The 17,449-nt window shown below is 37.4% G+C and overlaps 1 protein-coding gene across 1 annotated transcript; it reads right to left on the bottom strand.

Annotated features, from left to right (window-relative positions):
- Positions 1–1,860: 1,860 nt before the first annotated feature.
- On the bottom strand, positions 1,861–3,320 carry LOC124422199. The gene is made up of 6 exons (XM_046958323.1): positions 3,273–3,320; positions 2,838–3,024; positions 2,549–2,783; positions 2,331–2,487; positions 2,066–2,254; positions 1,861–2,001 (listed from the first exon to the last, which is right to left on the bottom strand). The coding sequence occupies exons 1-6, from the start codon at positions 3,318–3,320 to the stop codon at positions 1,861–1,863; spliced, it is 957 nt and encodes a 318-aa protein (XP_046814279.1).
- Positions 3,321–17,449: the final 14,129 nt, after the last annotated feature.

Here is a 17,449-nt window from a genome sequence, read left to right as displayed (position 1 = left end):
TATTCCGAAAGCGTAGGATCGTTGCCACCGACGTACTTACACTCAACTTGGTATCGGAGCTCCTTTGAGCACGAGAATGAGATTCAACTGGCGTATTTATTGTGGGAACAAAATACGCCAGGGAAATATTGCGCGATCCTTTCTCGTTATGGTTATTCGAAATATTAACTAACGGTCGAACGAACGAACGAACGAACAAGAGAGAGAGAGAGAGAGAGAGAGAGAGAGAGAGAGAGAGAGAGAGAGAGAGAGAGAGAGAGAGAGAGAGAGAGAGAGAGAGAGAGAGAGAGAGAGAGAGAGAGAGAGAGAGAGAGAGAGAGAGAGAGAGAAAGAATTTGCAAATACGAAACACACTATCATTATTTCTTGAATCGACGAAGAAAACTTTAAAGCGCCGTTTTCTCGTTGCACGGAAATTTATTATATCGACACTACGTTAATATTTCTATCTTCGTGGTTTAAAGGTAGAAAGAAAAAAGGATCGAGAGAGAGAAAGAGAGAAAAAGAGAGAGAAAGAGAGAGAGAGAGAAAGAGATATTAATAGGATATCGACCTTGCCCATATACGGCGAGTACCTCTCTCGCTAAAATCGAATGAATCATCGGCGACGATTTCTTCGCGTATAACTTCGTGAAACTGAAATAAACGCATCGTAGGCAGATGATTAACAACGCTACCGTGTCTGTACATATCCGTTCCTCGATCGTAGTTTACTTACGAACTATACTGAGATAAAGAAAGAGCAATGACATTAGAAAGGTCAACTCGTTGGACACACGATGACCTTTTTATTCTTTTAATGGTCAGACTTCGATGACAGATTAAACTGTTGAAAAAAGTCGATTCAATGACTGGATCTTTGTTGTTGTTGTTGTTGTTACGAAGACGCGATCGTGTATCTTAAAAAAAACATTTCCTTTTAATAGAAATAAAAAAATTTTAAGATGATAGAACATAAATAGTAGAAGATATTATTGTTATAAGAGGCTCGAGAAGGCGGTACACGTTCTCTTTCATTAGCTGGGTAGGGTAACGTAATCATTTATCATAGCCCATCGAGTATATTACGCATTGTAACATGACAGAAGCTAAATGATGTCTTTATCCTAAACGACAGGTAATATTACGAACATGATAAATCCGTCCGTTAATGTTCGTGGTGCGATTGTGCGTTATTAAAAAATTATTTAATGGAGGGATGGAGAAAAGTAGTTGAACGAAGTTTAGCCGCATGCATCTTTAGATAAGAGCAAAGAGAATTAGAAGGATAATTACGTTTGTTCTTGTACTTTGGATGCGTTACTTAAGGATCAGACCAATTGAAAGAGCGGCGATGATAGCTAACTCTTGAGATTACCCGATGTTTTCTCTGAGTTAAGTAAGTTGCACCATAACTCGCGCCGCGAACGAGAAACAAAGAGAGAAAGTGAGAGAGAAAGAAAGAGAGAGACAGAAAGACAGAGAAAGAAAGAGAGAGAGAGAAAGAGTGGTGACTGCAAGTCGTTCGGGTGGTGCAATATCGTCTAAATAAAAATTCACGACGTGAAGCGTACGTTCCCTTCCTAGGCACGGCGTTTAAATGTTAACGACAATGGCGAGTCATGTCAGATCGCTTCGTGTCGAAGCGAAAGGGCGAGAGGCATGGCCACGAACCTTCTATTTGCATACCTTCTTTCCATATCTCGTTTCGAAGTCATCTTCTATTAAGGAATCAGAAAGTTTGATAGTTTTTTTCTTCTTCTTTTTGTTTTTTGTTTCTTTTTTGTTTTTTGTTTTCTTTCTCTATGAATCATGCAAGAATTTGATAAATTTATATTAAACGTATTTTATGTAGACAAATATGTAGATAATAAACGATAATCAAGAAACTTCCATAGACGCGAGATTCAAGATGTTTTGATTGTTATTCAATGTTTCGTAGAGGATAATATAATTATTACGAAGTTGGACCATGCGATGCCACAGATTTAAGTGTGTCATACTGTTACGATCCATCGAATCCTTTGGAGTTGCCTTGAATAAGAACAATCATTAAAGTTTACTCTCAAAAGAAGAAATTACGAACAGTTGTATAGATCACTTTCTTTTCCTCCCTCATTTGATTGTCGCGCATACTCACTTGAAGATTTTTGAGATGAAAGTAGAGCTCGTAAGCCCAGCAATCGATGGTTTCGGTGGTACGAGTCGCATTCGTCAATTCGATCGATTCGAGCGAATTTTTGATTAGGACAAGGGCCTGCAGCCAACGTTTAAGCTACATAAGATCAGACCCCTTATGAGTTCACTATGTAAAACGTATCGATTAAATTTGATTCGATGACGTTTCTTACTATCGTGATATCTGCAATTAATTGAACAGCGGCTGGTCGCATGATGCCGATAAAAGTATCAACGATTGTGTCAACATGTTTGATGCTAGACGTATACTCTAAAACGGAGGAGCTCCAGTTGGAGGATGTACCACATTGTGCGTTTTGTAACTCTGATCTTGGTAAAAATTAATCATTAAATAATATTTAATCGTTAATATTATTAATATGGATCTTACTTTTGGAAAAACATTGGAATGATATTGTCGATTACGAAATAGGACGGCGTGAATACGATTTTTTTTGTATAGGAAGCTAGTCGACTTATGATAAATGCCAATAGTTGGCCAAGGGCACCAGGATATCGACGTATCGTCGCGTTATTACCACCGTATATTCTATGATATTTTCTTTTATAAATTCTACGTTTCGTGCGATTACGATCGCACATCGATAGAGAATAATAAGTTGCAACTGTAATTAAGAAATTATTTCGAGAAATGCAATTAATATTTGTTCAATGATTACCATCGAAATCGATAATTATCGGCTTACAATCTCTTATACTTGATAACGTTGATACTGATCTCGTTCGAGGATAAATTACGTTAGTGTTTACGTTGACGTTATTCTTCGCTGATTCCGGCATATATTCTTCAATGATTTCATTTAACTCGACTACTTTACTTGGAAACGTATCCAGACATTCGAGAGCCTAAAAATAAACTCCTGTATTAACCTTGAAACTTTGACTTTGATTCATTGTCTCTGGTGCGATCGTCTCTCGAGTAAAAGTATTGCGGATTCGATAAAGAAGAAGAAGAAGAATGGTATGGTCGATCGTTTAGAAAGTGATTATTTTACGCGTGATAGATGTTAAGGTCGTTAGTAACGGTCGGGGTCAACGACGAAAAGTGAATGCGAAGGTTATGTTATAAACACAAAAGAGTAAATCCTTTTCACCTTATGCTGAAGGCTTTCGAAGAATAAACGTTCCGTCTTGGAAGACATCCTTTTTATCTCCGAATATTTTTATTCAACGCACGCATCCGGATATTCCACGTGAATTTGGACTAACATGTACATGTTGACAATATATCGCGGAACGGGAGTTCCGTTGAGTACTTACTACGATTGAACGAGAAACAATCGACGTTCTTTCTCTCTCTCTCTCTCTCTCTCTCTCTCTCTCTCTCTCTCTCTCTCTCTAGATAGGAAGAGAGAGGGAAATAATTATCATTCGTTATTATGGAGAAGAAAAATCAATCAATAACATCGGTGATGCTGGTATTACCGTAATTTATAAAATCATGTTTTTTCCTTTTATCAAAGTGTTATAAAATACCCGTTAACTTGGTAATGAAGTTTATATTGTCCATAATCTATTGAGATTAATAAACTGGATATATCTGACTCGTACGATTTATAACATCCGTAATGACGATTGTGACGTATAGTTCAGATAGAAAAAGATGGAAGGATCGAAGAAAAAGAAAAGGAAAGAGAAAGAGAGAAAGAGAAATAGTCGAAGGAAAAGAAAGAATTTTTTATTGCCGTAGGTAATTTTACTCGAAGAATTCGCAGAACGCCCAAGGCTCCTTGCTACCTATGAGCGTTATGAATTATTGATTTCTCTATGCATTCCATTATAATCATCGAGGTTCCCGTCGTGTCGTAGACGCTCGATTACGTCGAGTTTACTCTCTCAGGAAGCGATGACTACTCTGACGATATTTTCGTTCTTCGAGTTCGATTCCTATGCAGATTGGAGACAGGGTCGTATTTCCTAAATACTTTTTCTTTTACGAACCATGCAAACGATGCGTCGATCGTTAAATAACGATCGCTGGATCGTCCGGCTAAACGGCATCATCCACTTGATTTCTGTAACTCGCTATATGTTAACCATTTGCAAGTTTGTTAACGATGCAAAGAGTAGAAGGAACAAAGTCTCAAGGGTACGTTTCTGGAATGTGCCAACGGGCACGCACACCAGCAATATTCTCCTCGTGCTAATTGTAACTTTGATCTTATATTCATTTGAGATAATATCCGTTTGCGAATATTTATATATATTTTTTTTATCGTGACGTATATTTGACATTAATACCTACTTAGATAAATATATCTAAAGGAACAGTAAGTTTTATTTTAATACTAATCAAAGTTCATTCAAATTCTCAGAGAGAGAGAGAGAGAGAGAGAGAGAGAGAGAGAGAGAGATTTTTGTCCATCAAAACAAACTTCAATCACAAGGACATTTAGAAATTTAGATCGATCGAGGTTTCAATTAATTTAATCTACTGTGAGAGAGTCGAATTATTCTCAAAGGTTTTCTTTTTGATATGACGTTGAGGATTTCTATAAAAATTTGATTTGATATAAAAAAATTTTAAGTATACCCGTTCGTTCGAAATTTGCATTACTTATATATATACACGTATAAAAATATATATATTTTCGATTGATACAGGTATTACTATTGCAATAATGTAAAGATAACAAAATTCTTGGATCGTTCTTGGAAAGAATAAATTCGTCGAACAATCTATTTCTTTGTTTATTTTGTGACAAATTTTTCACAAGGCACTTGATAGAATCTTAGATAAATTCGATCGTGGCGATTAAAAGAACTTGATCGACGTGTATTCTTCGTATACAATTTTAAGCGTCGCTCCGTCTAATTATGATCGATTAACTTATCCGTTCAAAGTAAAAAGGTGGTACAGGAACCGTATGCCAGAATCAAAGTCGCACGATGCGCCTTCAAGCACGGCGATCGATAGATAGATCCTCGTTAAGCTGATTCTTCCTTTCTCGCAAATTCATTTAGCTCCAAGGTATTTCATGTTGTAAACTTAGTATACACCTTTTTTCTTTTTCTTCTTTTTTCTTCTTCGTCTCCTGGCGGTATTATATTTTCGTAGTAGATACTTTTACTCATCGAACACGGTGCATTTGGTTATTTTATTAGGATACGTCCTCGAGAATTAACGGCGATGTTCTCGATCGAGACTCTCGATAATCATGAGACTAATAGCAGATACACGGGCGAATAAAACAGATTTTAATTGCGCGTCGTTCTTTCGCATGCTTTCGCTTCCACGTTATATCGTGATAAAAATGTAATTAATTAGGACCGTATACGTTGAATATATAACGATATTTATTTCAATGGTTTGTGCAAGGGTATACTATCCATCGAGAATAGCCATGCGTCAACGTCTCGGTTTAATTAAATAACGTACTCGTTGAAATTGACAAGTTTCATTTTCGTTGAAATCGTAAAAGTTTTCTATGATGTTGATCATGAATAATCGTATATATTTAACGTCCTATAGAAATTAGAATTTGCGCAATATCCAATCGATAAAACGTACTTTCCGATATTTATCCAGAGTAACCAATCTATAAAGTACCGACTCTCCATTACATTCTAATTACATTTACGTTCTGACATGCGTCCTTTGAGTGTATAATGACAGGAGCAATTTATCCTAGTCGAAACCGTACTATATAAAATTGGATCGGAGGATGGACGTTCGATATTACATTATCGATCGTTTACAATTGGATTTCGATTGGATTTCGAGTTAGCTACTATTCGCTCGAAATGCCAATTAAATTTGTTATTACGGAGTACAAAATAAATGACGCATACAGTGAGCCGTATCGATAAAACCTTTGAAAGATCATAGAATTCTTTGACGTTAGATTTGAAATATTATGTTCGATTATTTGTTATCGTAACGAACGCCTAACGAGAATATAATGAACGTTTTAACTTCGTCTAGTATCGGCATGTTGAAAACGGATATGTCCGTTGATTTTTCTTAATTAAGACCATTACGTAAAGCAGTCATCTTGATTTAGCATTCAAGGGGCCGGTTCGAATTCTATTCCAACAAAAGCTTTACAACTAAAAGTACGAATAAATCGGCAGAGGGTTCGAAAGTAAAAGGGGATCGTGAGAAAGAAAAAAATAGACAGATAAACAGACGAAGAGAGAGAAAGAGAGAGAGAGAAAGAGAAACTTCGTCTACATCTTCCTTTTCTATTTGTATTCCTCTGTTTCGTCTCTCTTCTTTGCATTCATCGAGAACGGTTGCACGTTGCTGTCTGGACCAGGTGCAGAAGCGAGATCCACACGAAGATCCACACTTACTACGTCGAGTAGTACGATCGGTACCTGCAAAAGCTTTACAGGAATGCGATGCAAATTTTCAACGGAGACACTCTTATATCAGCCGACCTGGCCTCGGCGCATCGTTGTTACCTATTCGAGATTCGAATATCTTCTCTCTTAGATTCTCGAAGGTCGTAGGGTGTCGATGTGTTGTAGCAGAGCTTCCTGACCTTCGGCGTAGAAATAAAGTACCTACATACATTGAATCGTATTATTGCATCTTCCCTGAGTCCGTAAGATTACATGTCATGAAATGCAACTAGGCGCAATGCAATGAAAAACAAGTAATGTAATGTTAAACCGAAGTCATCATGTCGTTTGATCGAAACTCAATATAATTCGATGTTTCACTTCTCGAAGGATCGTGTCGCAGTCATTATAAATCTACCGTTTCTATATAATTGACTGTTTATTATTGAATTTATGCAGAGCGTAAATGATAATCCGATGCATTAATAACGTGATTAATAAAGTATATAAAAACTTGTTGACAAGAGATCCGTATAAAAATGCATAACTCGTGTTGGTCATTATAATATTGAATGTTGGAGTATTTTTATGTGACCTTCCATTATTATTGCTATTTATATGTAAAGTGTAAACGTTTATAAAGTATGAGTTATGATATTTATAAACTCGATAAAATAATTTGCCGAACAGAAGATAGTGTGACATATATAATATTCTCTTAATATGCTAAAGACAAAATATATAATTATTATCGTTAGATAGAAAATCTTTATTATGTAAGTCTAAAACAATTAAAATCCTCGCGTATTGGTGGCTTATTATACGTGATAATTATGCATCAGATGATGATATTTTGCAACATTTTACGATCATATTTTATTTTGCATAAAATAATCACAATAGTGTTAACTAATCTTTGATGGTTTTCATGACGTAGTCGCACAAGTTGGTAGAGAGCGAGAGCGATCAAGAAATAGAAAGAAAAAGGGAGAGAAACAAGATAAAGAGAGAGAGAGAGAGAGAGAGAGAGAGAGAGAGAGAACCGCTTGTTTCCTAGCATTGAATGCTACAGCTCGAATGTTAATTAGTACTCGTGGTTTATCCACCTCTTTCCCTCCAGTTACACCCTCCGTACTTTACATCAGCTTCCCTTTTATTTTCTTTCATCTTCTCTTACTTCTCTTATATGTACCTACTCTAGCTAGATTTCTTTTCCTTTGTTTATTTTTCGAAAAAGGGAGAAAACGCGTAACGTTTCGCTATCGGTAGTTGCGTCAGGTTTTAGTTTCTTTGAGATCTCATTAACGGCTTTCGATTCCTTATTTCTCGTGGTCAAAGATAGAAGCTTGTCCGTTTATCGGGTTTACAACGTCACTGACATCCGACAATGAACCCGAGTTGACAATAGCAGGAACACAGATGGAAGATATAAGGAAAGAAATGAAAGAATATCGAAGTGAGTAAGTACAAGTCTTGTGGTATCCCTAGCGAAGACGTTTCTATGCAAGCCTACTGTCAACGAAGATAACTTACGATCTGCCGGAATGGTAATAGTCGCGGAAGATATTCCCTCCTCTGGTAGATTTAATAGACTCGTTCCTGATAGAACTTGTCAACGCTCGTGTTCTGATCGTGAAAAGGAGAAAATGATTTACCAAGAAGCATATACACTTGCGCTAACGCGATTTTCAATGACAGGATGAAGACTGTGCCTATGTTCTATCATTTTAATCCTTCGTTTCAACGAAGCACCGAGTGACCATGCTGCAATAATCGCCGGAGTAAAAATAAATCTTTTCACATGGTTACTAACGTCGTTTAAAGTCCCCCATAATTTTAAGGTCTTTAGTTCCTGTCTATATTTTTCATCTTGTTGCTAATGCACAAGTGCTTTCGATCGATAATGGTCCAAAATAAAAGTACAGATTCATCTGGATATCTTATTTCACGTTGTAGAGTATAACAGGCCAGGCTTCCCCCACTGATGTCTAAAAATAGTCTAGAAAATAGTGATATTTAACTCTAGGAAACGAATCCACATTGTTATCTCACCCTTCGACAACAACCCCCGCGTTGAGAACATATCCTAAGTAATGTTTTTCTATAGTTAGCCGCAGGACGATCGTAGGTTCGATCGATTTCATGAGCGGGAATGCCGATGAGAGATCACTATGTGCCACTCTATCTATGTTCATGGCTTGGAAGGCGATAATGAGCCTGCGGGGTTGCGGTGGATAGGTTCATTGGCTCCTATCCGGGACATCAGGCCCATTGAGTGTACGTCCGTTCTCCGAGTCGACTCATCGACTGGATGATGCTCTTATATAAAGAAGAAGAGGAACAAGGAAAGAAAAAAGGGAAAGGTATAGCTAAGAGATAGGAGGAGAACGTGATAGAGGATACAACGTTCTTCTGGGTTGTAATATGTCAGTCTCTAGGCGGGTGTTAATGAAGCGTCACTCGAGATGTCACTTATCGTCTTCCTTTCGGAAAGAAAAGCTTGAAAGAACGTAGAGATCGGCCATCGTTTGCCATCTTTAATATTTGAACGATCGGTCAAGGTCAAGGACTCTTCGTGCTAGCCACCGAGATCTTAATATAGTTCATCGACCTCAACGATTAATCTCTTTACCAAGAAATCTTCGCTGCTAGATAGAGAGTTATATTGGAACCTTCAACATTCCTTACCAGTACTACACTTCCCTTCGCCTCGTACTTGAACTTCATCCTACGTTGTCTAGTAGAACAACATTCCCCGCGGTTGAATTTCATTCATTTCAAAAAGTATCCAGTTTGTCTCTTGTGTAGATTTTCTCACAAGCGAGACACAGTCCTTCTTCTTCGTTAGCTAGAATACAATTTGAAAGAGTCACGAGGCAATTGGCGCCTCTCTTTCTCTCTCCCTCTTTCTCTCTCCCTCTTTCTCTGTTCTCTCTTCTCTTTCTTTCTCAAATGAAGTTCTCAGTAAGAAGACTCTAGTAGGATCTTTACCCTCGTCATATCTAATTTTCCTACGCGTCTTAACTCTTGTTTACGCATCGTCTCACGAACGAGTCGTAAAATAAATCGCGACCGCATAAGAATGGCGATTCGGTGAAGTTAACGCGCAAAATAAGTAAGTAAGTAAGTAAGTAAGTAAGTAAGTAAGTAAGTAGAAGGGTCGCCGCGGATAATATCCGGGAGTGGGAGAGAGAGAGAGAGAGAGAGAGAGAGAGAGAGAGAGAGAGAGAGAGAGAGAGAGAGAGAGAGAAAAAGAGAGAGAAAGAGTGAGAGAAAGAGGAAGATGGCGTAGCGGTGATATTTGCACAAAGCCTTCCTCTCCTCTTCGGTTCTCGTCGTTAGCAGCTAAAGCTGCGACGCCGACGCGGTCTCGCTCTTGCTCTCTCTCTCGCACGCGCACGCCCGTTTAAACGAGCGCACGCGATTCTGGTTTTATCTCGGTCTCTCGCTCGAACGTTCGACCTCTCGAGAGTGCTAGTACGCACCAAGCTCCGTATTTCGCGCGATCGCGTGCGGATTATCCACATTTACATACGTTCCTGTATATCTTGCGTGTTTACTTCATCTGTGTATATGAAAAAAAAGAAAAAAGAGAGAATAAGAATGAATCTCTTTGCAAGTCAAGCTAATAAAAGCTCTTTCGAAAGAGGTTCGACTTTTCCTTTAGCAATAATGACAATGCATTCTAATATCCTTGGATTATCTTTCGAAGCTTTTCAATTTACTTCTACTACACTAAGAGATATTCACATTTCGTTTTAAAGTCCCATTCGTTCTAATGGCTGGGTCAAGTTCTCTTATCATTAAATAAAGAAGACGTTAAGTTTCCTAGGTAACGATCCACGCAAATCGATAACTTTATTCGAGTTCCGCATAGTTAATATAGACTATATGTAATCATCTATATACTTGCAACTTTATTGTTATATACTATTTCTTAAGCACAATGCCATTGGTCCTCGTTTATCGTACCGTTCATGGTCATATACGTTGAAGTGTTTTCTGATGTATCTATATATATACATTATATACTTACACACATTCACATACACATTCATATATATATACATACATAGGAATGACTTTGAGAAACATTCAAGTCCATAAAGCACGTGGAAAGAAATGAAAAGCGTTCGAAGCGATCGAGTGTCAACCAGCCAGACGTCTTGTCTGAGTACTACGTGGTATGCACATACAAATGTACAACGTGTTGGTTAATTACATCAATCTTTGGACCCTTTCTCTCTTCCTAGAATAGAAGTTGAGAGAAAGAGAAAGAGAAAGAGAGAGAGAGAGAGAGAGAGAGAGAGAGAGGGAAAAAGAGAAAGAGAAAGAGAAAGATAGACAGAAAAGAAATTGACGGTGGTCGTCGTCGTAATGCGACCTGCATACACACATTACCAGCACGACCACATTACATTGTAAAGTGACAAGGGTAGACGATGGCTGCATTGTGAACTGACATAAACTTCAATAAAGATAAACTTAGCATGCTCCACGTCTATATTTAAACGCTTTTCTTTCTCTCTCTCTCTCTCTCTCTCTCTCTCTCTCTCTCTCTCTCTCTCTCTCTCTCTCTCCCTCTCGTACGCTCATTGCTCTCTTTTTACCAATGTCTCATCGACACCAAACTCCACGTTATGAATTCTCTTTCTCTTTTTCTTTCTCAATTCAAGATAAATAAGAGATGCTTTTTCGTAAAATCGATATCATCTTTATGGAATTCATTTGTACTTACATTAAAAATGACATCGAGGAATTACGTCACGTGTCAGAATTTGTTCGTATTAAAAGGCTTTATGGCTTATAATAGAACGTTTAAAGTCCACCGTTTCACTATATTGTGAAATACGTTCCGACCGTTTTCGCATTCACCCTTCTAATCCGAATAAATGTTATACGTAAATAAGTACATATATCTAAATTGTTCATAAACAGGGTCGAAACGGGAAAAGATAAACCAAGGGAAAAGGATTTATCGTTGTCTTCATCGTGTTAATTGAGTTGGCACGAGCGAACACTGAGAGTATGACACTCGGGGAACGTCATTGGGTCGAAGATGAAAGATAACCCCATGATCCTTCTCGTGAGACAATCGCTTTCCTCGAAACATAATAAAGTGACGTTGCAACATCCGCCTTTCAAGAATCTCGTTCAATGATCTTACCCTTTACGTTGAAAGCTTTTTCATGATCTATTCGATTGCGAAAAAAGTCATGAGAGATCACGGATCAATCTTAACTGTTATCGACTTCTTCTTCTTCTTCTTCTTCTTTATCTTCTTATTATTCAAACATTCGACAGATTTATAATGCCAATAAAGCGAACGTAAGATAGATAGAGTTGTGAAATATTATGATTCGTCGTTCGTCAAATATTCACATTTTATCGAGAAAGTCTTCGTATACGTATATATATTAGGCAAGTAGAAAAAGTTATAACCGTTATACTTACACTTATCTAACAACAGATAGATTTGTATTAACTCGCGAATGAGGGTGGGAGTAAACGAAAGGGTGATACTTTCTAAGAATTAATTTACGATTGCTTTTTAGGTATATAATGTGGACATAGCAGCTCGAGGCAGACATAGAAAATGAGAGAGAGAAAGAGAGAGAGAGAAAATCGTGCTCTTTATCGACTACCTGCCATTGATGCATTTGTGCGGCTCTTCGCGAATCTCATACAGCTGTTTTCTCCTCGGTGAATCTTCTCTTGGAGTCCCACTCTCTCGTCCCACCTGGCCCCTTCTCTCTCTCTCTCTCTCTCTCTCTTTCTCTCTCAGAAGTAATTTATCGAAGCGGCAAAGCAAATGAAGAGTTTTAGCCAAATGTAACAACGGAAGCAACAATACATCGATTCTAAGAAATGGTAATAAATGTTTTCTTGAATATCTCTGTTTTTTTATTTTTCTTTTTTTTCGTTCGTTTGTTTGTTTATTTTTTTGTTTGTTTGTTTTTATTCCTAACTTTAACTATTCGCTCGATCGTAACACTCTAGGCTCTTCTTTCTCGTTGTTGTAATTAAGGGTCTCGAGTATATGTATAATTACGTCTCTCTTTCTTTTCTTCTTCTTCTTCTTCTTATTTCTCTTTCTTTTTCTTCTTCTTCTTTTTATTTCTCTTCTTCTTTTCCTTCTTCTTCTTCTTCTTCTTATTTCTCTTCTTCTTTTTCTTCTTCTTCTTCTACTTTTTCTTATTTTTCTTCTTCTTTTTTTTCTTCGTCGTAACGTTAACGCTAAACTATTGAGAGAAAAGTAGATTCAAAATGTATCAGTCGTTCGGTTTTTAAAGGACGTAAAATGGATTTACAGTAATGTTGTTAATTATATTACAGGAAGCGAGTCGTCCGCAATTACGTCTCTATTATTTCATCGAGCCGGAAGTAAGCGTTTATATGATATATGTGTGTGTATTTGCGCACCTGTGTCCGTTAACTCTCCCAATAGAGTGCACGTTTGCAAATAAACGAATGACTGACTTATCCTCGCACGTCATTCTTTTACCGTTTTATTAGCTCGAGATAGATTCATTCGTTCTCTTTTATAGTAACAGAGGCTATCGAACTTTAATAACGTTTTAAAATATGGACGATTTTTCGATCAATTTTATTTTGATCTTCTATTAATGTTTATAGTATTTCACTGAAATTCGAAGGATTAATATTAACAATTTGACGGTCTATAATCCAATGTTTTTTAAACATAAATTTAACAAAAGAAGAAAACAAAAGATAAAAAAAAATATAGATATATACATCAGTGTGTTTATAGTTCAGTCAGAACAATATGGCGATGTTTATAGATGATTAATATGATTCACGTGCGATCCATTGCCGATTCTTTCCACGTTGTAGAATCAAAGTGCATTAAATAAATTCGTTGTTTCTTTCGTTCTTGGTAATGACGTAAAATCGTTTTAAGTTTATCTATCTCGTATGACGATCACGCACAATATTATGGAACGACATTAATGTTCCAACGGTTATAACTATACAGTAACGATTTGCTTCAGGCAAAAGTGTATATGTACCTACGTACGTGGTTTCGCTCGATCTCGATCGCGGAAGAGCTTAAGGTAATATTTATCTCAGCGTTAATAGTCTCTATATGATGTATGAAATTCGACCTGAAACTTTTTTTCTTTTTTTCGTTTCTTTTTCCTCTCGGAAATATCTAAGATTAGAAAATTTTTCGCGATTTTATTATTAACGTAGGAGTTATAAGATTACAAAAAAGAAAATGGTTATCCCACTTAGAAGAAATGATATGGGGAAACAGATAAGGCGTGGTGTGATTCGTTTAAGGATTATGCTCCAATTTAACGTGACTCCGTGACGAATCTCAGTCAGTGCCCTGAGTCTGAATTGGCATTCGTATTTTTCCAGACGCGCCAGGATCTCGTGAACCTCGAACATGTAGTGTTCTCGTTCACGGTACGTTAAAGCCCTCTGGGTGCCACGACGTCGGTGTCTTGCACGCTAATTACACGCCGTATCCACGTCTGAGATTGAACGCGGACGATATTTCATATTGGACGGTGCTCTTTTGGTTGCGCAACGTTCATCTAATAACATTTGCGAAAGCGAGAGCGAGAGTTATCGAGCTTCGAGCTATCGACCTCCAGGGAGAGTCTCGTCGAGTAGAATGTTAATACATACTATGCCGAGAGTCGAATCAAATCTTTTTTCACCGATGTTACTTCTATTTTCTTCTTTTCTTCTTTTTTTTTTATATTTTTTTTTCTTTTATTTCGTTTATCCTATAAAAACGAAGCAAAATGGGAATACGAAGAGCAGCTTGTTTCAACCGAACGACATTCCGCAAACGCAACGAGTCGACGAGCCTTTCTAATTTCCTTGCTGTTGGCGCAACACTCGCTTCTTCCTTCTCTATAAGTAGATCAATTAGTATTTCTATCTAATCGCAAATTGATCTTTCATTGCAAACGTTTCGTTTGCGATTTCTCTCTCTCTCTCTCTCTCTCTCTCTCTCTCTCTCTCTCTCTGCACATTCTTTATTCGATTTTTTCTACTTTTTGCATTTTCGATAGTTCGACAGAAGAATTTACATTGTGACTTCGTACGCTGCCATTTTTCCTTATCCTTAATAAAGTATGTCGTAACGGGCAACTTGAACGGAATTAAATCACAAAGACGCATAGTCGCGTTAATGATAGAAATCGCGCGTAATCGGACACAGAGCAGTTATCGTCGCATTAGCGTCGCTTCGAACACGAGATTGCGTATATCGAGCGATTTGCCTTCCTTCTAATATAAAATCCGTAGACCGTAGGGAGTTACGCTAATGCAGCAGACGATGCGTAACTAAATGGAACGAGTAGTCGAAGCGTCGTACGTGTAGCCTAATTAGGAGTAGGCTTCGAACCGGTGTACCTTGATCAACCTGGAGAATCCCAGCACGTGGTCAGATCTAACGAACAACTTGTTGAACTGACATTTCGACATTTTATCGCGTTAATGCCGGTGACAAAAGTTTGAATCTTTTCCTTTTCGTTGATTACTTTGAAAAAGTCAAAAAGAAAAAAACAAGGAAACGCGTAGTGTAATTTTTATGGTTAATTCGAAAAGATTTTCGTGGAATTCGACGTGAAAAGTTTTAACATTTGCTCTTCTGCGGTTGCTTCTATTTCTGACTCGATGTGGCCGCCACCATTATGCCCGAAGCTCCAGTTTTCTTCTTCGCTTATCTCTCGTGGTGTATCTAAACGTCGCCGTCACGTACCCGTTCACGGTCTACCAAGGAGCCTGCGAGCTCGTTGCGAAGCATTGTGAGCCGGCTACGTGATAAGGGCGAGGCACGGAGCTTGAGCCTGATTAACTCGGGAAGGACTACTCGTTATCAAGAAGCGAAGATGCGTTATATACCAAGGAGAGACGGAGAATCATTCTGCCTATCTACTTGTTCGCCTCGTGCCTTCGTTCGGATTATTATCGATATTTTCGTTCTTGCTTTTCTCTCCTTCTCTTGATTTACGGACGTGGCAAAAGCGATACGGATGCAGCCCCGCCTTCGAAGATGAAATTTTTCGATCGGTTATCGAGACGGTTTAACAGGCTCACTGAAACGTTCGATTAAAAAAAAAAAAAAAAAAAAAAAGAAATGAAAAAAAAGGGACAGAAAAAAATAGTAATACGATTGGGTAGACTAACTTGAAAATTGTTGGGGAAAATAAAAAAATAAAAAGAAAAGAAGGATTATTCGCGCAATAACGATTAAGTGAAATGAATTTCTGCCAAGGAGTTTACCGTGAACCGTGACAGAGAGAGGCATTTAGATTTAACTGGAATGTAGCCCCGTAGGTACAATAACGAGTAAGGCGTAAAGCAGTAACCGGTAGGAAACTCGCTTAAGAGGCTCGACCTCTATTTATTCGACTCTTCGCTTTTCCTTTTCTTATATCTAACCGACTCCTCGTGAATCGTACATTTCACTTTCTACGATTCCTTGTATACTGAATGGAGTCTGACAAACGATCATCTGAAAATGTTACATACCGATCGCCATCACGCTTTCTCGTCTCTTACAAAACCGGATGTTTAAAGGGAAAATTTGTCGTTATTACGATGTATGCATTTTAGAATAAAATCGTATTATAACATTAAATTTCATTCGCATTCAATAACGTACGTTTATAAACGGCTTATAAAACTCGTTCACCTCAAATTCTTTTTAAAACTTTGACGGAAAATCTTTCGACGTTCGATCATCGCTCGATTCCTTGTAAATATGACGAATGCTTTCAAACCATGCTAGCGCGGGCCGCTTAATTATGCAAATTGGCACCTAACGTAATGCTCGTTAATTAAACCACGATGGCGCGTTTTATATTTACAGGTGGGATGGAAGGACGGCCGGGCGACGGCGCCATATTGCTGCCCACGCCTTCTTCTTTCAATCTTGATGCCGGCCGTGCGAAAGGCACGACCGTTTGTAATTCATTGCAAAAGCGCTATGTCAAACTATATAATAATCAAATTAAAATATAACTAAATTTAATCAAAAATGTTGTAAACATAAACGCCTACGTACTTAATATTTTGGAAACGTTTAATAAAAATAATAATATCATTGGAAATTACAGAGATATTTATTTAGATTAAAGAGATAAGAAAGGGTATCCAAATTTTTCATTTCCATTTTCATATAAGAATCGAATATTTAACCATACAATCAAGATTGTACATATTGTCTTGAGAATTTGTTCGATTTTGTGTTGGCGGATGTTGGTTTAATCGACGACAACTTTCGGCATTCAGATTCCAGAGCGGACAGCCTACTCTAAACAAAACTGGCTATTTCAGGCGCTTTCCTTAGGGGAAAAGTTAGTGAAAGATAAAACTTGTTTCTTTTTTTTTTCTTTTTTTTTTTATGCATACTTATATATCCTATAAATGTCATTATTATATATCTTATAAATATTTCAATCGATTACTCAGTTTAAAAAAAATTATACGACGTTTTTCTCATATTAAACTAGAATTTAATAAAAATATTTCTTTAGTTTTAAAATTCATTTCATTTTTAAATAATGTCGAAATTCTTATATTATTTATTTCGACGTAAAATTTATATGTATATATATATATATATGATACGACGAAGAATTGCGAAAATAAGATACGATTTTGTCAAGTTTCTCGTCATTATGCTTTCGCTTTGGTCGTCCTTCACTTTCTCGACTTCAAAGAGAGAAAAAGAATAATATAGAAAGATAGCGAGAGAGAGAGAGAGAGAGAGAGAGAGAGAGAGAGAGAGAAAAGGAGGGAAGGAGGAAGGTAGAGAAAGAGAGAAAGAAAGAGAAAAAGAGAGAGATGGCTAATGCTCGCGAACGTATGTAATTACACAGTTACGATTTTACGATTACGCCTGTTGTATTTATGAGCCACTAAACGCCGATCATAGTGTGAGACGATCGCAAATAACGGTTTGTGTCGATGTTTATGTGATTCTTCGCGCGTACCT

Source organism: Vespa crabro, chromosome 2 (assembly GCF_910589235.1).
Source record: "Vespa crabro chromosome 2, iyVesCrab1.2, whole genome shotgun sequence".
Classification (NCBI taxonomy): Eukaryota; Metazoa; Arthropoda; class Insecta; order Hymenoptera; family Vespidae; genus Vespa; species Vespa crabro.
The sequence above is the reverse complement of the archived record's forward strand: the minus strand, read 5'-3'. Positions and strand labels throughout refer to the sequence as shown.

What these genes read in the sequence shown, in the direction of transcription:
- LOC124422199 (XM_046958323.1), bottom strand. Translation starts at nt 3,320, where the DNA reads ATGTCTTCCAAGACGGAACGTTTATTCTTCGAAAGCCTTCAGCATAAG. An exon ending in GATAATTATCGATTTCGATG is followed by an intron (nt 2,784 to 2,837) that starts GTAATCATTGAA and finishes TCTTAATTACAG; the next exon opens with TTGCAACTTATTATTCTCTA. An exon ending in ATTCCAATGTTTTTCCAAAA is followed by an intron (nt 2,488 to 2,548) that starts GTAAGATCCATA and finishes ATTTTTACCAAG; the next exon opens with ATCAGAGTTACAAAACGCAC.